General features: G+C 41.1%; 1 protein-coding gene across 5 annotated transcripts; it reads left to right on the forward strand.

The window, feature by feature from the left end:
* The first annotated feature begins 372 nt into the window (after positions 1 to 372).
* E2F6 (E2F transcription factor 6) lies at positions 373 to 22,147 on the forward strand. Of its 5 annotated transcripts, none has more exons than XM_041477882.1 (7): positions 373 to 635; positions 4,591 to 4,639; positions 6,127 to 6,343; positions 6,658 to 6,816; positions 7,810 to 7,924; positions 9,195 to 9,346; positions 10,097 to 10,824. In XM_041477882.1, the coding sequence occupies exons 1-6, from the start codon at positions 579 to 581 to the stop codon at positions 9,312 to 9,314; spliced, it is 717 nt and encodes a 238-aa protein (XP_041333816.1). In that variant the 5' UTR covers positions 373 to 578; the 3' UTR covers positions 9,315 to 9,346; positions 10,097 to 10,824. The 5 variants fall into 5 exon arrangements, with proteins under 5 accessions (XP_041333816.1, XP_041333813.1, XP_041333815.1 ...); XM_041477879.1 differs by lacking the exon at positions 10,097 to 10,824 and adding an exon at positions 21,027 to 22,147 and having other exon boundaries at positions 374 to 644; XM_041477881.1 differs by lacking the exon at positions 10,097 to 10,824 and adding an exon at positions 11,867 to 13,262 and having other exon boundaries at positions 374 to 644.
* Positions 22,148 to 23,670: the final 1,523 nt, after the last annotated feature.

Consider the following 23,670-nt stretch of genomic DNA (forward strand, 5'->3'; position numbering starts at 1 on the left):
ACACGGTGTGACTCTTGAGGTGTTCCTGTGCAGAGCCAGGAGCTGGACTCGACGATCCATGCGGGTCCCTTCGAACTCAGCATTTTCTGTGACTCCTCCCTTAACCCACACCAGCCGCTGCAGCGCTCAGTGCGCTCCCGCTGTCGCAAAGGCGAGGACGAGGGCGATGGGACCGTTTCCCCCGCCGGTCCGGCAGGCTGACGGGAGGGAAGGAAAGGAGCTGATTCGGCGCATTCCTGCGGGCGGTGGGAGAGGCGGGGGCTGTCCCGCGGGGCGGGAGAAGCCGGGAGAAGCCGGGCAGGGCGGGAAGGCGCCGCGGGGGCCGATGGGTAACAGAGGGAGAAGGCGGTGGCGCTGCGCGTGCCCCGGCGGCAGAGGGGAGGGCGCGTGCGCGGCTCCCTCCCGTTCCCGCCCCAGCGGCCGCCTCGGGCGCGCGCGGGAGCCGCGGCCATGACGGGCAGCGATGAGGGCGGGAGCGGCCCCGCGGCGCCCCGCGCCCGGCCGCGGCTCGGAGCCTCGGCGTGAGGGCGTCTGTGCGCGCTCCCTCCTCCGGCGCCTCGCCGCGGGGCCGGGCGGACATGGCCAGCCCCGACAAGTGGGAGCGCCTGAAGCCGCTGGAGTCGGACACGCCGCGTGTGAGTGAGGTACATGGCGGGAGGCGCTGCCTGTGGATGGGAGAGGGCGGGACGGCGCTGCAGCTGCTGCGGGAGCTTGTGAGGAGGCGGCCGAAAGCCCGTCCTACATCTCTGGGCGGGAAAGATGCGGCGGGCCAGGCAGCGTGGTACCCGAAGGGAGCCTTGGGGCGCTTCCCTCCCTCGTGGCGTTGGGGCGGGCTTCCCGGGAAAGGTGCTAGAATGCAAAAGGATGGGTTTTCTTGCCTGTGTTACTTATAGCCTCTTAATCTAGCTAAATATGGTGTAACTAAGTATGAGAAAAGGGGACTACAATGTGTTTTCTCCTCTTAAATTCTGTGATTATCTTACCTGCAGCTGCCACCATTAGCTTTAGCAATGCTATGAAATAGTTGGCAAAAAAGTCTATTTTGTAAAACTTTAAAAAAAATTTACAGGTTTTTAGTTAATCCTGATGTTGCATGGTTTTAATTTTAATATAAAAATAATTTTAATGTAAAATACTTAATATTTAAATATATTACCTTTTTTTCTTAAATTAATCTTGTCAGTTGGGCTAAAGGTTACTTAGTAGTATTTTCTTAAAACCAAGAAAGAGTTCATGTAAGTTTTTCGGTGGGTAATTGAAGTGATGATTGTAGATACATGAGTTTACAATGGGTGATACTTTCCTGAATCAGCTTCTTATAAACAGGGAGGTCAAATATAAGGTAATTATTAACAGCCTTGCCTGCGATGGCCGTGGAATGGTGGGTGTGAATTACTTCTTGTGCAGGTAGCTCGGTTTGCAGGCAGCAGATGGGTGGGATCCCTAGACAAGAGCTGCCCAAACCTTGGGATAACAAAGGGCAGGAAGAAGGTGGCACTGACCAGGTGAGTGGAAACTGAGGGACTCAACAGAAGCCGTGAACTGCCAACCCTTTGGGTAACAAAACGGCACAGAGATGGTGGCACTGCCAAGGTGGATGAAGAGAGACACATGGGGAGACACAGCAGGAGCAGAGGACTCAGGGTGAAGAGCAAGATTTACCTGAGTAGACTATGAGGGTATAAAAACTTAGAGGTTCCTTCATTTTGCATCCCTCTTTGGAGGTACCAGCTTGGGCTGTTTCTCTGTTGCTGCACCGTGAATAAATTGCTTTATGGAGACATGTCTGAGACTCTGCAGGGGGAAACCTGGGGTTGAGCCAGTGAGGAAACATGGCCTGGCTGCATCAATGTGGTGTGTAGGGAGTCCAGTGGGCCTCCCAATAGCTCACTGAGGCAGTCCACCATGAAGGGGCTTCAGTCCCAGCAGTGACAGTATGAGACTTATGTGGAATCTCATGAATGGTCAGACTGGGAAGTTTTCTTAACAGTGGGATATTCAAGACCCTGAGCCTGCTAGTAAGGAAGGTTAGTAGTAAAGTGCAGAACCCGGATTCCAGCTTATTCTGGCAAGAAGTAGGTTGAGATTTTTGGGAAGGCAGATTTGGAAGTGGAGGAGCTGAAGAGATTGAGATCAGTAAGGAGAAACACGTTTCATCATGACACTCATGGCAAAAAGAACAGGACAGACTTCTATAAGAACAAGGATAAAAAGTGCCTGGACATGCAGATATGATGATTGGAAGGCCAAGTTGTAGTGTTGAAACAAGCAAGGAATGTTAAAGGTCACAATATTGAAGAAATTTCCCTGTCTGACCATTGAAGAGCCACTCTTGTCAGTCACTCTCACACCACCTGAGCTGGGACCGAGGCCCCTTTGCAGCTGCACCCCCACACTCACACAGACAAGGTGCCCTCACCAGATTGACCCTAGGTTTCCTACAGCAGAGTCTCAGACATTTGGATCCTTAAAATAACTTAATCTTGGTACAACAGCTGGAACAAGGACCCCAAACAAAGGAAACCTTGGGCTTGTATACCCTGTATTGGGTTTTTGTGGTCAGGTTTTGATAGCAGGTGGGAGGCTGCAGTGAGAAGCTTCTGTGAGAAGCTGCCAGAAGTTTCCCCCATGTCCCGCAGAGCTAATACCAGGCAGCTCCAGGAGGGATCTGTCACTGGCCAAGGCAGAGTTCATCAGCTGTAGTAGTAGTGCCTCTCTGATAACATATTTAAGAAGGGGGAAAAAAGTTACTCTACAGTTGTAATTACAGCCAGAGGAGAGAGAAGTGAGAATATGTGAGAGGAACAACTCTGCAAGGTGAGTGGAGAAGCAGGAGGAGGAGATGCTCTGGGTGCCAGAGCAGAGACTCCCTGCAGCCTGTGCTGCAGCCCATGGAGACCATAGGGATGAAGAGATCCACCTGCAGCCCATGGAGGAGAGCCAGGCTGGAGCAGGTGGATGCCTGAAAGAAGGCTGTGAACTTGTGGGAAGCCCATGCTGGAGCAGGTTCCTAGCAGGGACTGTGGATCCATGGAGAGTGGAGCCCATGCTGGAGCAGGCTTTCTGGTAGAACTTGTGACCCTTGACCCATGCTGGAGCAGGCTGTGCCTGAAGGGCTGCACCCTGAGGAAAAGTGATGGACGTTGAAGCAGTAGGTGAACTGTTGCTGTGGGATGGACTCATACTGGAGAAGTTAATGGGGTGCTTTGTTCTGTGGGAGGGAACTCCACACTGAAGTAGAGGAAGGACTCTCCACCCTGAGCAGCAGCAGGAGCAACATGTGATGAACTGACATAACCCCCATTCCTGTCTCCCTGCGCTGTTGGTGTGGAGGAGGTAGAGCTTGGGGAGGGGTGGGGAGAAGATGTTTTCTTAAGATGTGTTTTATTTCTCATTATTCTGCTCTGATTTTGTTGGTAATAAATTTAATTAATATTCCCAAGTTGAGTCTCTTTTGCCCATGATGGTATTCGGGAAGTGATCTCTTCTGGTCCTTAGCTCAACTCATGAACTTCTTGTTACATCTCTTCCCTGACCACTTGTGGAGAGGAGTGATAGAGCAGCTTTGGTGGGTGCCTGGCAGGTCTGTTCTGTTGTTAGGTGGAGGATGTGAGGTTTATGGGCTGGAGGAAGGGGTCATCTAACACCTCATAAACCCAGGAAGATGAAAATAAAGTGTTAAAGCCTTGCCTTTACTCTGCAGTGGTACAGACTGGGGACCACCCTGTTGAGGTCCTCATGGACAATGGGCTAAATGTGCACCTGCCTTGTGTCCTGACATTGAGGTGTATGAGGCTGTCTTAGCAGGAGAACAGTAAATTGAGGGAAATGGTTCTTTTTCTTTACTTGGCATATGTTAGATTGCCCTTGGAATACTGTTCCTGTTTTAGGCCCACTAGTACTGGAAAGCTGTTAATAAACTCCTGAGAGAACTTGTTAAGCCACAGCAGCTCTTCAGTAAAATCATAGCATATCCTGAGTTGGAAAGGATCCATAAGGATCATCAAGTCCAACTCCTGTGCCAGCACAGGACAATCCCAAGAGTCACACCATGTTCCTGAGAGCATTGTCCAAGAGCTTCTTGAACTCTGGCAGGCTTGGTGCTGTGACTGCTTCCTTGGGGAGCCTGTTCCAGTACCCAACCACCCTTTAAGTGAAGAACCATTTTCCTAATATCTAACCCAAACTTCCCCTGACAAGTTTCATTCCATACTTGCAAGCAAGTTAAGAACTTCAAAAGGTTACCAGATATTTCACAGTTGTACTTGATGGGCAGCTGAAAGGAAATGGCCATGAATTGAAAGAGAAGAAGCAAGAGAGGTTTTAGCTTGCCTGAGCATCAGCAAGTTCAGTGGTGTTTACTGTTTTTTAAAACAGTGAGTTGTACTGAGATTAAGGGCTGAAAGTTCTAGCAGGAATTAAAGAGCATGTATTCCTTTTATCTAGTGACACTTCATAGTAATAGCTGCTGAATTGTCAGAGCGGTGATGGCTGTAACATCTAAAGTAGATTTGAGGATTTCTTCTGAAGAAGTTCCCCCTGTAGATAGCATTTTATGACAGATGTTTTTTTCCCTTTTTATTTCCTCAGGCACCAGTGATCGACCTGAATGTGCACAAGGACACACAGCTTGTGAAAAGTAAGTTGCTCTGTGTCATGCATGAAAATCTTGCAGTATGTCATGCCTTTTTATAATGTGAATACAATGCTGTAGACAAATGAAAAATTGTATTTAATATCAGCAGAGCAGGAAAAATGCTGAACACTGACTGAAATAACAGATGGGAAGCAATACATTCTTTATAATTATTTCTCTCCAGATGTGTTGCAAGTATACCTTCCCATTGCTATATAGAAAAGAGTGCACAGGAAAAGTGAGTTAGAGTAAACTGGAACAACATACTGGCAAATGTTGCGTTTCAACTGCTGTTAATAAATGTGGAAATAAACTTGAGTGAATTTCTGGGTGTTGGGGATTTTTTTTTTTTGTAATTTCTTTTCTCACCAGCTGAATTGTTTCACACCTTTCACAGTAACAGTCCAAAACTGAGTTGTTAAACCTGTCACTTCATGTTCAGGAGTGCACAAACTTGCAGCCATGGAATGGGCGTGATACATTATGAGTAAAGGTGGTATCTTATTCATCTTGGGAAAAATACTGATGGTTGAAGCAAAAGTGTTGTCTAGGGTACTTTGTTTACACACTTACCTTTTCTTGAAGCATTAGACTGGAATATTGCTGGGGACAGAGGTTGATCAGATGAAATACCTGGTTTGCTTTAGAGGAGAAAAGACAAGTAACAGATGAATTTGACAATCTTTTATTGGCTGCCATCAAATGAGTGTGTGCATACCATGACATTTTGAGTCAGAAGTAGGTGCTTTTTTGTGCTTTTTGCATACATAAATAACAACCTCAAGTTATTCATCAGGGATTTCTGCTGTTTCTGCAAATATGGTGGTAATGAATACACATAGCACAGGGATCTCTTAAACCAGGGTGTCAGGGTAGCTGTAGATCTTTGTGGTATTAGTAAATCAAACAGTGGAATGACTAGTTCTTTTGCCCTGAGACCAGATAGTGCAAACAGTTCGTCTGCATACTAAATTCTTCAGTTCCAGAGCAGATTGGTCCTGTCCAGGCTGAAACAGACCTGAAGCCAAGCCAGCTTATGAACCATGCCTAATGCTTATGTGCAAGGTCTGCTGGTTAAACTGGATCAAAAAGATAAAAAATACTCTTAATAGTGTCATGCAGCAGAGATAGAGCTGTGTTTCTCTGGCAGTATCTCAGCACTGTCTATAGTGAACCAAAGGTTTCATTGGTATTTGGTCAGTGATCTGATCCCATGTCCTGTAGAGCATACAGTTACTCAGTTGTTAATATCCATACTAGCCATGTGGAGTCATGAATGTTGAAAGCACAAAAATGTATGCTTGCTATTTAGATAAAATCATTGCAACCAAATGAAGGTATGTGTAGTTAATAGGCTGACATTGCAATGTAAGCATTAAAAACTGCAGTGCTTCCAGACTTCTACTTTCATTGGTTCTTCATCACTATCACTTTTTTTACTTCATGCTTATGTAGTAGCTTACCCTAAATATTCTACCAAAACTTTACAGAAACTGTGGACATCAAAAGGCCTCGATTTGATGCATCCTTGGTGCTTTTGACACGAAAATTTATGGCCCTTCTCAGAAAAGCTCCAGACGGTGTCCTTGATTTAAATGAAGTAGCAACAACACTTGGAGTACGGAAACGAAGAGTGTATGACATCACCAATGTGTTGGATGGCATTGACTTGATTCAGAAAAGATCTAAGAATCATATCCAGTGGATGTGAGTTGGCTTTGAGGCTTCTAGTTTCTGAAAGAGTAAATCCCAAAGTGTTGAGTAATGTTTATAACTTCGAGAGTATCCTTAAGCATATTAAGTTACTTCTCATAGTTAATATTTTAAGTTCTGTATCCTTCCTTATGCTATGTGAATTACCTAATATGTTAACAAGTATCAAGTGCAGAAGTACATGGAAGCATATTTCAGCAGAATGAAGGATGCCAGACTTTATTATTGTTTGCTGTTAGTATACTTGATGTTTAATAAGCACGCTTTTATTTATACAAACATGCTAGACAGTTTTCATATTCTTCTAGAGGTAACAGTCTTGACCAACTTATTGGGAAAGCACCAGCGCAGCAGAACCTTAAAGATGAACTTTCTGACTTATCAGCCATGGAAGAAGCTCTGGATGAATTAATCAAGAATTGTGCTCATCAGATATTTGAACTAACAGATGACAAAGAAAATGCAAAATATCCTTTCAACTCTTGCATTATTTTAACACATGGTTTTGGTTGCACATACATATCTAGTAAGAAGTGTATGCTGATACCACAGGTGTGCAGTACTGCTTGATAATAAGTTTTATAATAGCAGACTTTTTGATTATTTTGTATTTGAGAATGTTAGTCATGTGCCTTGCTTTGCAGTATCATGGACAGTCTAGCCTGTCCTCAGAGGAGTGCTGCTTGTGTGACCTTTCCACTGCAGAAGAATTAAGTGGGGCAATAGTCTTAGTACCCTGACCATCACCCTGTTCTCTCCATTTGAGTTGTCTCAGGGGCAGGTTTTGACCTACCAGTGAGCTCAAGATGCTTAGTGAGATGACAAAGAGGACTCAGAATGGAGTCCCAGTGGCCTGTCACCAAGGAGATATAATGGTATGTTGGTTATGTCCTAATACTCTTCTCTCTTGAAAGAGATTCCGTTGCAGTTCTGATCTTCAGATGGGTTTTGACAATAGAAAAGAGATTCATTTTAATATATGGCATAAAGATTGAATTTTGGCTTTGGGTTACATTAACATATTATTTAGCTCCCTTGTTTGGCAAGATGTTAAGGTGTGTGCACAAATGAAATGTGCTCATATTCTTTACATCTTACTGGTTAAGGAAATAGTTTTACAGTGTCTCAGGAGATTATTTACATGCTTTTAGAAGACAGTGTAATTCCTGAAAAATGGTATTCCTTCTGCTTTGTAGACTTATGACAATATCTGTGGAGACTGTTTGGGTTTTTTTTATAATTCTGAATATATTTTTAAAAGCTTTTCTTCCTTCCTGGAAATACAGAAAAGTATTTTTCTACCATTAGCTGATACTTCATTTTACAAAGCTAATATTAACCTCTGCTGAATTGTTGATCAATTTTCTGAAGTTGGTATTCTGCCTCAGCATATCTTGACATCACACTCTTGCTTCTGCCCATTAGCAAATTACTTTACATGATCCTTGACCAAGGTATACACTAGCTTATGTGACATACCAAGATATCCGAAGCATTCAGGCATTTCAGGAACAGATTGTGATTGCAATCAAAGCTCCAGAGGAAACAAAATTGGAAATACCAGTTCCTAAAGATGTAAGTTTTATACATTTCTCTGAAAGTAACAAAAGTTTTTAGATCTGATTTTTTGCAGCAGCAGTCAGTAATTGACTTCCAGTTTCTCTGTCGTGCAGATAGTGGTAGTTAAATGTTCTTGTGTTCCACTGAACAGTGCTGCAGGGATAATAGTCGTGGAAGCTTACTTGATGTATTTTTCTTTTTGCCTAAATTACTAAGCCATAAATGTATCTGAGCTTTAGTTACTTGGTTTTGTTAGAGAGAATGGAAAAGCTGTAATAAAGTATGCAATGTACAGTATGGTTGGAAAAACAAAACCTTTTGTCCCTTGGTAGATCATATCTAGAAGGATTTTTCATGGAGTGTGCCCTGTCCTCACCCCACGGTGCAATACACAGGCTCCATTCTGGTCTCACAGAGGAGCCAGACCTTTGCCCCCTGCACCCAGCAGTGCTGCTACTGCATAGTGGGGGCTGTGTACTGGGAACCCACTGTTGGCAGTGCTCTGAGAGGGCAAATCCTGGAAGACAGCCTAGGATAGCAAACAGAAGTTTAATTCCATTTTCTTTTTTGCATGAGCATTTTTGATAATCTTCCCAGGTGCATAGTCAGTGAAGTTGCCTTGTTGTGGGGATATCTTAGGAAAAGGAAATGAATCAGTAGAAGCAAAAGAGTTGGATCCTCTACATAGATCTCCAGTAGTTTCCCTGGTCAAAGGAGCTGTCTCTTATCCAGTGGAGATGAAAAAGATACAATTCCAGACACCTCCTGAAGCAATAAAAAGGCAGAATTTAAAAAGTTGTACATTAGAACTGAATATTTTCTCCATTGTGCATTGATTTATTTGCTCTGTGTCATGCAGCGTGATGTCTGTGGAAGGAAAGCAGTAGAAGTGATAAGGATTAGTTGCTTTACTATTTTGTTAAAGCTATGTGTCCAGTTTGTTGTCTGCTTCATGGCACTGTTTTGTCAAGTTTTTAAATTTTGTTACTATTCCTAAACATATAATTAAGTCTTGGTCGTATATCTGAAGGTCAATAGAAAGACTAAACAAATACTTAAATGCACGTTCATCAAAAATGAAAGCTTGTTAGCTTAATTCTCCATAATAGTTGTCCTACAAATGTATGTAATAGTCATAATTTATGTGGAAGCAATAACACAATTTTAAATAGTTACATCATTTCTGTATTTCTTCTTAGTCTATTGTCTTTAAAATACATGCAAAAATAGATAAAGAATGTATAAGATTTATTCTTTGAATTATATACAAGTTGCTGTTTTATAGGATCACATAGAAGTACATGTGAAGAGCACAAAAGGACCTATTGACGTGTATCTGTGTGAGGTGGAAAAAGAGAATCCGGGTGCTAAAACTTGTGAAGATATGGATACTGTCCATAGCTAGGGAAACTGAGACATCATTTTATCCTGATGAAGGTAACAGCCTCCTTTTACATTTTTATCCACGTGTTTGGTTTTTTTTGTTGTTTGTTTGTTTAAGATTAACATATCATTCTGATAAAGTTGTAAGCTGTACTGTTGAACAAGTGTAATTTTTGGAGCATAGATTGCGGGCCAAGATGTGTGGGAGTATAGGAAACGCCTGGAACAGAAGTCTGTGCTGTTGTGTTACCTCACAGCAACAGGAGGTCAGAGAGTCAGGCACGTGCACACAGAGCAAGGCACTCTTGTTCCCTGGCCTTTTCCTTCCTTTGCTCTTTGCTGGTTTCCTGTCGGAGCTGCGCTCCGTGGATGGAGCTCTCAGCTCCACGTGTCAGCTCTCAGCTGCTGCACTACAGAGTCCTGCTCAGCTCAGATTGTTGCCATGAGAGTTGTGATGCTGTTTTAAACAAGACTATGCTACTGCTCATTCCTGTCCTAAGGGAGGGCAGACAGAAGAGGGGACGTAGTATTTTAATCTTCTAAAACAAGACTGGATGGAATAGAGATTCCGAAGAACCCTAGTGCTGCAGGATGTTGTGACTTAAAAATAAATGTGGTAGGAGTTGCAGTAGCTCAGAACACAAAGAAAGAAATTATCTTTAGAAGTGCTGCTTTATAGGTGAAGGGAAGAGTTGGCTTTTTCATCCCAGGCATTTTTTTATTTTATTTCACTTGTGGAATAACTCAAAATTGTATTTTCTACAATGAGAGTAATCATATTCCTTTTTTATTTTCCTTTTAAAGTGAGATCTCCGATGGAAGAGAAAAAACCATCTGAGATGCCAGATTAATTACAGCACAAAAAATCTAATATAGAATGTATTTATCTGTGTTATAGGGCTTTTCCAAACTGCTTGGATCTGCAGACTTCGTAACCTGAAATGTTCCAAAGTGTTTTAAATAACCACCAGTGGATTGGTTGAGTGCTTTCACAGGATTGCTTATCTTCCCAAGTCAAAAGAGAACAGTTTCTGGAGTTGCGTTTAGGAGCTTTGTTTTCTTAATTGCATATGACCTACAGAGCTTTGGGAAAACAATTTTTTACCTTACAATTTTAATTGACAGAAAACATAGATAATCAATTACTTCCAAAAATTAAGGTCGGAGAACAATTTCTGGAACGGTCCACAATCTGTGTGAGAATGTATAAAATGCAGAAATGCACTTTTCAGTTCTGAGGCAGCACTACTAAGCAGGATTGTCAAATACAAATGTAACAAGGAATTCCTGGTGTATTGGAAGCCTTTGCTATAAAGAACAAGATGTAAATATCCTGAGAGTTATGCCTTACACTGTGTAGGCACTCGTTGCATCCAGCTCTACATGAACTATGGTATCAACACTGAAGTGAAATAATTGGGCTTTGTGTAAATACTTGTATCATTTCTAGGTAGTTACTGATGTACATTTATTGAGATGGTTTGCATTTTTGCCTCTGTACAGCAAAGAAATAAAATAAGCTTACAAAAATATTAAATAGTCTAATGAAACATGAAGCTTACAAAAATATTAAATAGTCTAATGGGTTGCCTTTGCTGCAATTCACTGAGTAACTACAAACATTTAAAATATGTGAAAATTTTAAATTTGTTTTACGTGGTGCTGTTAGATAACACTTAGATCTGGATCTTGTGATGCCACAGTACTGTAGCAATTTTCAGAAGAATGATCGATAACTACTTAATTGGTCCCTTCCAGTTTCTGGAGTTTACATACAGCAGAGCCTTAGCCAAGTATCATGATGTCTTTGTGGCTCAGCTTGCAAAAATATGTAAAATACTTTAGGACTCTGTCTGTATTATCCATCTTTCGTATCCATAAAACAAAGCTGTTGAATTTGTGTACTGGATTTTCTGAGGGAGTGAACTTCCACTGTACAAATGCTGTGCATGGGCTCACTTTATCCTAATATGGTTTCTCTAGGGGTGAGGTGAGTTGGTCAGTTTGGTTTTAGATGGGAAGTCCAAATCCTTGGATCATGCAGTATTGACAACTAAACATCTACTCACAAGTGAGCACATCAAAGCTTATTAACCCCTGCATGTTCTAGTCAGCAACTCTACAGCTATTTCAGACAGGTGTGGTGAAATGAAATACCCTATGTTCTACAATACAAATAAGGTGGCACAGGTGACACTGAGCATAAATATACCTAAATACAGATTGAGAGTTAATTCAGTTTTCCACAAGGTTCCCTAATTCTGCAAAATGCATAGTATGATACTGTGCAAATTAGGGAAAAAACACCCAAGTGCAAGCCTGTGCCAGAAAGTAATCTTGAATCTTTATGTATGTCCTATCAACTTCTAGCTCCAGAATACAGGACTTCAGTACACGATACTATTTTTCTGTCTATGAATTTCAAACTACAGGCTGAGCTGTAGTAATAATAAATAAAAGCAGAGTGACAGCACAGTTAATACATAGAACATGGAAGAAATGAGGAAGGTGCTCCTCCAGTGAAGCTGGGAGTGAGGATTAAAACTAAGAAAGCTTTTTTTTTTTTTTGCACAGGAAAATTGTCCTTTTCCTTCAGTGACTGGTTTCTGTTCAGATGGCAAACTCTATTTGATGTTTTACATCACTGTTCTGTTTTGGTGGGTGGGGGGGTCTGGGCTGAGAAGAAGCATTGATTCCTCCCTACACTAGGTCAACAACTCAGGACAATGTTTGCCATAAAACGTGTAAACAATTCCAACACTAACAACTAATTCTGAATGCTGTATGTTGGGGTGGGTTTTTGTTACATGATCACAAAATCCTAGAATGGTTAGGGTTGGAAGGGACCTTGAAGATCACATAATTCCAACACCACTGCTTTGGGCATGGACAGCTTCCCCTACATCACAGAATTCTTTAAGTTGGAAAGACCTCCAAGACCATCAACTCCAACCTTAGACCAAACACCACAATGTCAAGTAGTCCATAGCACTGAGTGTCACATCCGTCATTCCTTGAACTCTGCCAGGGATTGTGACTCCACCACCTCCCTGATCAGGCTGTTCCACTGCTTCACAGCTCTTTCAGTGAAGAAATTCTTCCTGACATCCAACCTGAATCTCCCTGATGCAGCTTGAGGCCATTTCTTCTCATCCTGGTTGCTCAAAGCCCCACCCAACCTGGCCTTGAACACTTCCAGAGATGATAAGGCATCCACAGCTTCTCTTGACAACCTGTTCCAGTGCCTCTCCACCCGCATAATAAAGAATTTCTTCCTAATATTTAATCTAAACCGCCCCTCTAACTCTTAGCCATTACCTACCTTATCTATAGAGTAAGGAAGTACGTTTTTACAGAATAACCATCTTAAAAATGTTAAGGAAGTGTGTCTTCAACAGCATAACAATCTATTTACATGAAACATTAGGATTTTTCCTTTTGAACAAATCTCTAGTGATTGTTTTTCCTCAGTCATTTGTACAGGTTTTCTAGCAGTATAATTAATGGTTTTAGCCACACAACTGTCACAGTGAAATGGAAGAAGCTGTAATATGACAATTATACTGTTACTCTTTTATTAAATACATCAGTTGTTTTAATAGTGCACCTTAAGTGGAACAAATGGACTTTTGAAGATTAAACCACTGCTTTTGCTACTTGGTTATGTGCAGTATTACCCATTGGTGGTGCTGGAAAACAATGTACTGTATAAGCTCAGTGCACTAACTAGCTGAAAAGATGCAACTTGGACTTGAAAAATTTCTGAATGATGCTGAACTTACACACAAGTTACAAGCTCACTTGTAAATGTGACAAGACCTTACTCTGAATTTGTATAGTAATGCCTGATTTTTTTTCTGAGAGATTATTATTTTTGCTGAGCCTGTATCTGTCCATCTTCAGTACATTTTTATGTGTAAGAAGCGCTCTTGGCTATTTGAGGACTCTAATAAATTAAAAGTTTCAAGTACTCTTTCTGCCTTCCCTTTAATAAGAATGGCTAAGCGTCTAAATGCATCAATCAGCAGTAGTGACAGCCAGGACCCATAATTACTGAATTCCTGGTTTTGCTGATTTTTACTGGAAAAAGCACTGCAGATTGCCAGTTCAGCCCTTACTTGGTGTGGGAAGTCACTTGTCAGAGTTTTCTGATGTGAACTACAGTTTTAAATAATGGGATTTTTAAAGAAGAGAGATTTCTTCAAATTATTGTCTGTTGGAAAGCATTTGAAAGTCAGTAATTTTCTTCATTTTGAATAATCTTGGTGGGTGTGAAGAGTCTCATTTATAAGCATAATTAAACACTGATGTCAAAAGTCACTTCAGCTTGTCCTTGTCAGTGGTGAGGTTCACTTGCTGGCCAGGCCATGAGCTGCTCCCCGCAGCAACCCAGGGGCTGGCTGCAAGCTCTGAACCCTTGTGTTTCATGATCCTGGCATGGGCTGGCCCCGGCACCCTGTGGGACCTCAGTAACTGCTGAAGGGTTTATCAGGAACATGAATCTGCTATTTTTGGTTCCACTTCTGATCTGCTTGGAGTGACTTGTGGGAAGTGCATTGAGGCTAAAATATAAACTACACTTGGTTGTGTAGGTTATATAAATCTAGACAAAACTTCTCACTGTTTGTAGATGTTTACTGAGGGACTTGGATACTTGTTTGTCAAAAGCATGATCTGCGTTTCCAAGGAAATTTAATGATGTTTGCAGAGAAAGGGCAGCCTGGTTCTGTCCATGTGTTCCCCTGGTTCCTTCCTTCCCTGCCACCCCTGCAGGCAGACCGTGGGTGATCTGAGGGCCTGGAGCTGCGCTCTCCAGACACCCACCATGTGGAGGTGGGCTGATGGGAGCTCCTCACCATGTGATCCATGAATGAGGTGGTGTTTCCAGTTGACTCTAGACTAAGGGATGGGGTTATAGAAGACAATGCTAGAAGCTGTAACAGCAAATTTAAAGATCCAAGCTCAGCACATCGCAACTCTTTTATTGACTTCTCTTAGGCCACTCTGGGGGTGCATTCCCCCCACCTCAGCCACACTGTGATCTCAGAAATGCTCATTAGGCCTCAGCCTTGACAAACAGCAGCTGGTTGAGCTTCTCTTGAGCTTACCAGAAACACTTCTCCCAGGAACTTCTGCTGTCTAACTTTTGCTGTTTTAATGAACAGCCTTGGAAACTTATTTTAGCTGCCTGAACAACAACTTAAGTGGAATAAAATTTTTGTTATCAAATGTTCAAAGAAAGTTACTGACCTGAATTGTGGTAAGGATGGAAAATTACTGTGACTAAAGCCAACTCTCTTGTGACCCTATAAACACCAGCCTAATGAGACCCTTGGAGCTCTCCTGGACCACAGTGCACTGTGGCCAATACCAAACACTGTACTGCTAGCTGGGCATTCAAGGATCGAATCAAGCTTCCCAGAAGTTAGTTGTGATGTTTTCACAGTCCCTAAAACACCTACAAAAACAGGACAATATCCTCCATCCTATACACTAAAGCAGCTTGCACAGAATTCTGTCAAGAGCGAGAACTGTGATATACTTGATAATGCTGCTCCCCACAGATTGTCAAAGAACCTTTTTACCAAGAAATGTTCAGTTGCCAGTGACACTTTGCTTAAGAAACAATTTCTCACGAAAAAAATCTCCCTGGTTTTAGAAACAACTTCAACCTTAACTGCCCAGCAATGTGTGCGACGTTGTCTTCAGGCTGACAAGAAGCTATTGGAGGTGATTTCTGTATTTATTCAGCTGAAGAAAACAAGCACATTTGAAATTATGTAATATTATCCTATCCTGGGAGAATATTAATGAGGGAAATATAGAGATAGAGGGTTTATTCTTCCTGTGATTAGAGGTTAAAATAAAGCAAAGTAAAAGCAAAATACTGTGAAAACATTAGCATTGCCTGTCTTTTGAGATAAAAAAAGACTTAATTCCAGATTTATCTTAAAGAACTGTATAAAGGGATAGAAACAAATGGTAGTCTTTCAAATTGCCAAAATTGACACAGTCTCCATGCAGAGATTAATAGTTTTGACTCAAAAAACATTGACAATCCTCATCCACTGAGCAGCAGAAGAGGCAAATGTGGATTAATGTGTATTTATTGATTAATTATGTGTTTCTCCTGATCTGAAATATTCTAGACTATTAAAATTTACTGCAGGTTGAAGCTTAGGAATCTTACTTTTTCAAAAAGGCTTAAATTTATGACATTAGATGATGATTAGACTCTTTAAAACAAGTATCTTCCAATCAAGATATATTTTATTCCCAATCTGTAAAATACTGTTCCTTTATACATGGAGAAAGTATAAACTGCTTGAAAAGAAGGGATTGGAAGGTTGTCCAGATATTGTTGTCAGTATTCTACTATGTATGTGTCTCTGAGGATCAGTTGCCTGGAAATGAAAACAAGACAACAGCAATCGTTTACATAGATGTCACCTAAAAACTTCTCAGGCATTTATGCTCTCTCTGCTGACTTTATGCCAATTGTCCATCTCTTAAATTGACACATGGAGCTATTTTTGGGCGGTAAGGAGGGAAGTCTGCAAAGCAGGGTTTATAATTTGGAGGGAAAATTATACAGAGCTAAAGGGGAAAAAAAAATCTCCCTAATGCAACTTAAAAAGTTTTTTACCACCTTTGAAATCAAAACCTGGTCAGGATGGTGGTGTGTGTTCAGTCAATTGCTTCCAATCAGTTTAACAAAATCGAGGTGCAACTTACTTAATTGTTGCACTATGATATTTTTGTATAGGTAATTCTTATTTAAAATAATGGATTCACAATGGTAATATGGTAGTATAGGTGAATTACTGAGATACAGAACTACCATTATCAGAAGGATGAGATCTGTAGTTTCTGTTTCCATGCAGAGAAAATCTCAGTGTGGGCTGTCCTTTAAGGACAGTTTTATGTATGTATAAACCCGTATCTCCTTTCAACACCACATCCTGCTGCTGTCAGGCAGCTTGCTGCCTCTGGAACAAATCATTCCTCTGTGCCCATTTTCAAAAAGAGGGGACTGTCTTGATCTCCTTTACAAACTCTAATCAGTTCTGCTCTGCAGTGACTCCTCAGAGTGTGCCAGCTTCCTCGGGACCGTCCATAGGATGCTTGTCCAGCACCAGCAAGGGCAATCCCCAGACTTGCTGTGCTCCATGAAGGAACCACAGTGAGTGCCCTGGGACAGCATCCTTTCCGAAGGCAGTACTGGAGGCCTCTTCACTATCTTTAAAGATGCTATCCCAGGGCTCTCATTTCTCCTGCATGTCCTTTAACATGCATGTCCTTTAACAAATTAAAAAGCAAAATAAATTCAATGTTCCAAACACATAAACATAATTAGCATCTTATTGACAATTTCAGTTGAGAAGCCGAAGTGCATAGATGTACAAATAAGTGTTCCTTATGTTTATTTTACATATACTTCAGGGGTTTTTGGGGGATTTTTTTCCCCCTTTGGTATTCTATCTTGTATTAAAGAGACAAGATTTAATTAATCTTCAAGAATAACTTGCCTTTTTTTTTTTTTCAATGATGACAAAGTTTTTCCTCGCTCTGGGTTAAATAAACTGACATTTAAAAAAACTTAGAGACAGGATTACCCTTTTCTCATACATCTAATTTTCCCAGTACTTCTAATTTTTACAGTGGCCAGTGAAATGGGTTCAGCCTTCAAGTATCAAGGCTTGTGTGAAACAAACACTCAAAACACCCTGAACTGGTGCAGAGTTTGCAGGGAAACTTTGGTGAAATGGAAAAAGGGAGACATTTTCTGCCAGTTCCCCATCCCCGCAGAGGATCCAGCTGCACAGAGGAGCACATCTGCCCCTGCTGAGGCCGGGGATGCCAGAGCTGCTCCCGGCGTCCCGGACGCTGCGGGGCCACTAGAGGGATGTCTACAACCATCCTTCCACGGCTGCTGAAGCAAACCACCACTTCACATTCCTGACCGGCTGCAAATCGCACACGGCTACCAATAGCCCTTAGAAATGCTGCAACAGATGCATCAGAGTATTTGGACACTGGCAGTTGGAATGATGAGATACAATGCTTGGACTGCTACAAGGTCCAAGAGAGCAGATCAGAAATCAGAGAGTCATGGAGTCACAGAATGGTTTAGGTTACAAAGGACCTTGATGATAATGTAATTTCAACCCCTCTGGATCTGGTTGAATACTTTTAACACTATTAAAAGCTACATCTAGTTATATCCTTTTATTTGATTTGTTTCCAATATTTTAGCTTGTATCTAGTGGAATGGCATAATCTATTTAAACTATCAACAAGTTAGCACGAGGCTCACTGCAAAAAGTGTTTTATTTTTCTGTTAGTTTAAATTAGTTGACTAGAAAAGCATGAAAATGTAATAGAGAAGAGTTCCCTCTCCTACAGTGATAAACTGTTGGAACTGATAGGATGAAAGGGGCTGCAAAAAAAGGAAAATATGAGTAAACTGAAGAAATAAGCATTAGTTGTAAGTGCTATAAAACAGCTTGTGCACTCCAGAACAGTGTAAAGAGCCCCAGTTTACTACCCTGGCTGGGTTGATGGGTCAAACTGTTACATTTAATTACATATACTAATATAAAAAAAAAGTTTCAATTTATGTGGAAAAGAAGCATCATGGATTTTAGAAGAGGCAGTAGTTAGAGTTGGGTAATTTATTTATTTATTTTAATAGTTAATTCCCTGGAAAATGTGGTTCAGTCATGTCTAAACTATTTGCTTCAAATTTGCTGAATAGTTTTGGCTGGAAAAAAAACAAAGGAGGGGATAAATTGTCTTGGAGGAAAGTCCCCAGTTACCCAACAGCTCAGTGATCAGAGCATTTACTTAGGTAGCAGAGACCCCTTAACAGAGGCTCCGTTGAGGTGGACTACGCTCAGTCTTTCCTGTGACCACTTTGATTTTGTCCCAGTTGTGAGGGATGGGGACACACCTCCAAAGGAGCAGGCTGGTTCCCAGAGTAGGAAGCTGTGATTCTCATGCTCCCCCTCACTGACCCAACAAACTTGGTGCCTTTGTGCAGGTCAACAGCTTCATTGTGAGGAAGAATTTCCCCTTTGTCCTGCTTCATGGATACCAAGTCCTTGGACAGCTTTCTAAGAAGTAGAATTCTGCTACAAGTTCCCTCGGACAAAAGCAGAATTTCCTCATCATAAGTATATCTATGCTATGACATTCTTTCAAGCATCCAAAACAAATATTCTACATCGGATTAAAACATAACATTTAGTGGTTCACACAAATAAATAACCTTCAGGTTATTTTATTTCAGCAAAGAAAAGCAGCCAGTTTAGTTATGTCCACACTGTGCTGATTTTTATGACATTCACTGCAGTTCCTGAACAAAAATGCAACTTCCACCAAGTCTTTAACTGATCATGAAACAGTGATAACCTTTATCCAGACTACCCTATGCTTCTTACAAACCCTTATGTCTGCAGCCACATAAGAACTGAAGATGACATTGAGAGCTCCTGATTCCAGTCCCTTAGGTGCCAGACACCATATCTTATGGCCCTTTCAAAGTGCACTGCAGGTAGGTGTTTCCTGGCTGCCTTTACCTGGAGGAAGGTTGTACTAACCCCACATTGTGAATAGCTAGAAACAGTCTTATTTCCCATCTGTGCTTATTTGTGACCAGTTTACTCACATATGCTCTTCTGTCAGCATTGTTCTGTAATGTACAGCTCTTAAACTCCTTGGTTGCTGTCTTTGGTGTATCTTTAGACACCACCATATTCTCATTCACTTCTCTGCTGGATCTAGAAAACTGAATTATTCAAGCTACCTCACATAAAACAGGCTGCTTTGTTCCCTCATCTCTGCCAAATTCCCATTTTCGGTTCCTCTTCTCCAATCAGAGGAATGGAGCTATTTATGTCCCAGTGTTCTCACTGGATCTTGCCCTACCTATCTCACTTGAATATCTTTGTTAAATTTTACAATACCATTTATACTTTTTAATTCCACATTTTCATTAGCTAATGTAAGCCTGAAGTAATTCTCCTCAGCTATTTCCAAGTGGTAAATTCCCACATTGCATCAGAATTTCTTACTAGTCCCCAAGGGCACTCCCTCTATAGACTGTACTCTTTATCATACTGTTTCTATCATTCCCATCATTGAGCTGATCCAGATCTTCTGAGCAATATCCCAATCTTCAACTCTCTACTGATGTTGTCTGATGCAAACAGCATCAGCAGCATAGTCCTAGATTTCATGCTGGTAAACAAAAAGGTTCCAATTTCAAAAAGTCAAATGAGGGACCAGGACTGGTCCTTGTAGTTCCTACCAATCCAAATATTTTTTTTAGTTTGGGAATAGTACATATCCTTCAGAATGTTTTATTCTCCTATAAAAATTGTACATGAAAACATCTCCTAATAATTCCCACTAACTTAAGCTTTACCACATCAAAATCTTCCAAGTTTTCTTCCAATTTGGTTGCAATTACCTCCTGTAATACCTTAATTTTTCTTATCCATAAATATGGAAAATTAAAGTATTACAAGATATGGTTTTTTTATCCATGTGTAGTGTTTAATTTTAATATTGTACCCCATCACCAAAGACTGGAGCAAAACTGAGATCATCTCTATGTCAGCCTCTTCACACAGTAATCCCATTTATTATTTGACAGCCAAGTCTAGAAATAACAGTAGTTAAACATACTGTCCATGTTGGACAAAAGGACAGATAGAAAAGTCATATTTTTTCCAAGAAGTAACCTTCCTTCCTTCCTTCCTTCCTTCCTTCCTTCCTTCCTTCCTTCCTTCCTTCCTTCCTTCGATGCTGTTTATGTACAAAGTGATGTCATTTCTCAAAGATGGTAAACCCTTATCTGCAAAGCTGTGTTTTCACTTGTGCACTCACAACTGTTCTTACTCATATCTAACAGCCCCTGCAAGTTCCCTGAGAGCAGGCACAGCAGCTGTAGTTGTTTACACCCCTGGTATCAGCCGGACTGGCTTGGATTCCCCACGATTAACAGTAGCTAAGTCTTGATGAAAAGCAGATCACAGGAATGACAGTGCTAATGCAGAGACACATAATGTGGGTATTCAGAGACGCACACAGAACCTCTACACTAATCATCTTTTTTTAGCTTGCTCTATCCAAGTCATCTTCTACTGGCATTTCCCCCTAATTGCAGGGAGCATTCAGTGCCTAGGGTTTTACTGGCATTTTCCAAGCCAGTTCCTGCATACTTATGGCAAACGGCCAGATCAAAAGAAGGATTGATTAGGTGCCTCCAGTGGTTCTTACACCAAAATCCAAGATGACATTTCAAAAACTACTCAATAGCTGTATAATTGTGAAGGTCACTAAGTTTGCCACCTACTTCTCTGCCTCCATCCTGCTGAGTGTTCTCATTGAAAGGCTACAAAGCCTTTTCTTCCTGGCATCCCATTTCTTATTAATGCAATTTTCTGCAAAACAACACAGCAACCTGCAAGACAGAGTCTAGGAACTTTATTTGGAGGTGTACTGTGCAACATGAATTTCCACAGGATGGTCAAAGGACAATGCGTACGTGGGTTCTTCTAAAGAATTCTGGATCAGATCAGGATGAACATGCTGGTTCAGATTATGTCTCATCTAGGAAAACATGGGACTTTGGCCACATTTCTCATAATTCCCATTCAGTATCTAATGTTTAAATATTTGATCTTAAATACAGAATAAACTATCAGAAATGCTTTTGTTCTTACAGGTATATGTTCACTGGAAGACATTGTTACAGGAATACAAATGACAGGTTTGAAACAATCTCTAGTCCCCTTGTCAAATTAAAAAGGCAGAGACAGCTTTGAGAAGCTCTGGCCAGGACTTCCAAACGAACAGCAGCGTTGTACTCCTGCGTATTTCCAATATTTCAACCTTTACGATGTGTCACGTAAAGGAAGTGCTGGAGATTATGCTCACAGCAGAAAGAAGAGTGGCAGGAACTGTCCTCTGCTCCAAGGTACTGTGAGGTATAAACAGCCTACTGACAGCAGAACAGCAAGGATTTCATAAATCACAGCAGTCTCAAGCTGCTGTGATTTACACCTATGGGCCACAGAGCCCTAAGCTTCACCTAAATGCACAAAGCAGCAAAGGAAAACTCGAGGTCACTTTGTCCTTACTCTCCAAGCTACACTTACTGCAAGTTTCCTCCTGAGACTTAAAGCAGAGAATCTGGCACATCACCATCACGTAAGCATTTCAATTAACCTAGATTCACAGCTTCACTTCTGTCTTCCCAATGCATCCAAGAAATAATGAAACTACCTTATTAACAAAAGCAATGTTATTTAGCTGGAGAGAATTATGTAAGCAATTAAGAGCCAGGCAGAGACCAAGTCCTGCGTTATCAGACACACCCAGGCATTACACAGCCAGTTTTGATTCACACCTCTTTTCTTGATTCTCTGGTATTTGTGCTTAAGATACTGACTTTAACACAACAACAGACAGTACCAACTAATGATTCTGTATTTATCAGCTATATATACTGTTTGAAAAAATGGGAAGCAGCTACCTGGCACACCTTCAGAGACAAAGGTACATACATGCTTTTCCAAGCAGAACAGTAGATATAGGCCTTTACCTACAAAGCTTACCAGATGAAGACATTTTCTTTAGCATTTGCTTGATTACTTTGGTTTGCATTTAATTATACAGATGGCTGAGTGGTTTTGTAATTTTATAGCTGGCCTGTGCTAGTAATTGATGTGGTAGTGGCAGTCTTATGAGGCTGGTTTGGAAATGCATGGGGTTTGAAAAGCTGCTTGCATTTAAAGCCTCTCGTTACAATGCAAGAGATGAATTAAATGAAAGAATGTTAAACAATGTTGGGGTTTTTTTTCTGTGGACTTTACATAACTGTACTATTTGTCCCAAGACAACACTGGAATCAGTATATCAACGATGAAGATTGCGGCTGACTTTGCAAGTCCTTCAAAAACATAACTCCCATATATACAAGTTGTGTACCTGTCTTCCTGTCTGTTTTCATTAACCTAAAATGAAGAAGTTTATTTTTAATCCAGAAAAAACAATTTATTAACCCTTAGGCTGACTGAACACTAGCATGTGAGAACGGAAAATTCAAACAAACAAACAAAACTCACAATAAGCTTATATTCCTTTTCACCCCTTGTTTGTATTTATGAATATAAAAGTAAAGAAACCCCTGTACTAATGACATAAATCTACATTATTTTCTGGAGGAAGAATGATGATCTTTAGCTATGCCCTCCGAAGTCTCAAGACCTCATTATCTAAAAAATGATTTGTCCTATTTCCATCACAACAACACTGATCCACGTCAGTGCAGCATCCTGAGCGAGTGACGATAGTTATGCACCTTTGCCTGTAGCAGTCTGACATGGTTTACTTTTGGCAGCTTTCAAAGACTGTATTTACTTGGACTACTGACAGGTGTTTTGTCCTTACTCTGTTGTCACAATTTGTTTCTCATTTGGGATAGAGTTGATTCATGTCACTGGATAGAGATAGTCCATGACATCTCTGGCAACTCACTTAGCTCTTCTATCTGTTCTCCCATATGCAAAACACAAAGATGGACTAGATCCACGAGATGCTAAACCTAAAATTTAGAGAACCTAGCTATAAGGAGAATCAACTCCCCTGTTGGTAGTGCTCTTATGTTCTTCAAATATTTTCTGAGGGAGCCTGAAAAGAGGATTTGCAAAAGCCTTACTTAGCCAGCAGCAAGTGCAAAAAGCACAGCCCCTTCTCTTAAAACAGATGCACACATGGGTAGTTTGTCTCCTTTTGCTTCTTTTGCAATAGTAGTGAAAGCATGCCTGAGGTCCAAAGCCAAATCCCTCTTCTCCCTGAATGGACTTGGGGACTATGGAAGACACTAAAGGAACAACCTGAAGCTGATGGCTTTTAACCAATAAGCCCCACATACCAACTTCTTATAAATCTGTACCTATAAATGTAGCCAGTTATGAAAATGGTTAACAGTGAATTCCCTACTGCCTTGGGACACCTAAAACATATTTGTACTGTAGATATCTAAAGAGTTCAGCAGCATTTCAGGGAGCAGACAGAGAGATGAAGGATCCAGCTGTGGAGGCTTAAAGCTACAGCAGATACACTGGAAGGCTTGGACTTTGCCTTACAAAACATAGTAAGTAGCATTTGACAATTCACTGCATGGAACTTCAAAACTAGCATACACACAGTGAGTAGGAAGAGTTCTTCCTTAGATGGTCATTGTAGGAATAGGTGATACCCTGAGAGATTTACACCACTGAAGGCAGAAAAGGTAGAACTGTAAAAAGACCACAGAAGGTGGTGTTATTTTTCCTCTAGGGCATGTTAAAACAGTGTTTTTTGCA

The sequence above is a fragment of the Pyrgilauda ruficollis genome, unplaced genomic scaffold, assembly GCF_017590135.1.
Source record: "Pyrgilauda ruficollis isolate IOZ18807 unplaced genomic scaffold, ASM1759013v1 scaffold42, whole genome shotgun sequence".
NCBI lineage: Eukaryota > Metazoa > Chordata > Aves > Passeriformes > Passeridae > Pyrgilauda > Pyrgilauda ruficollis.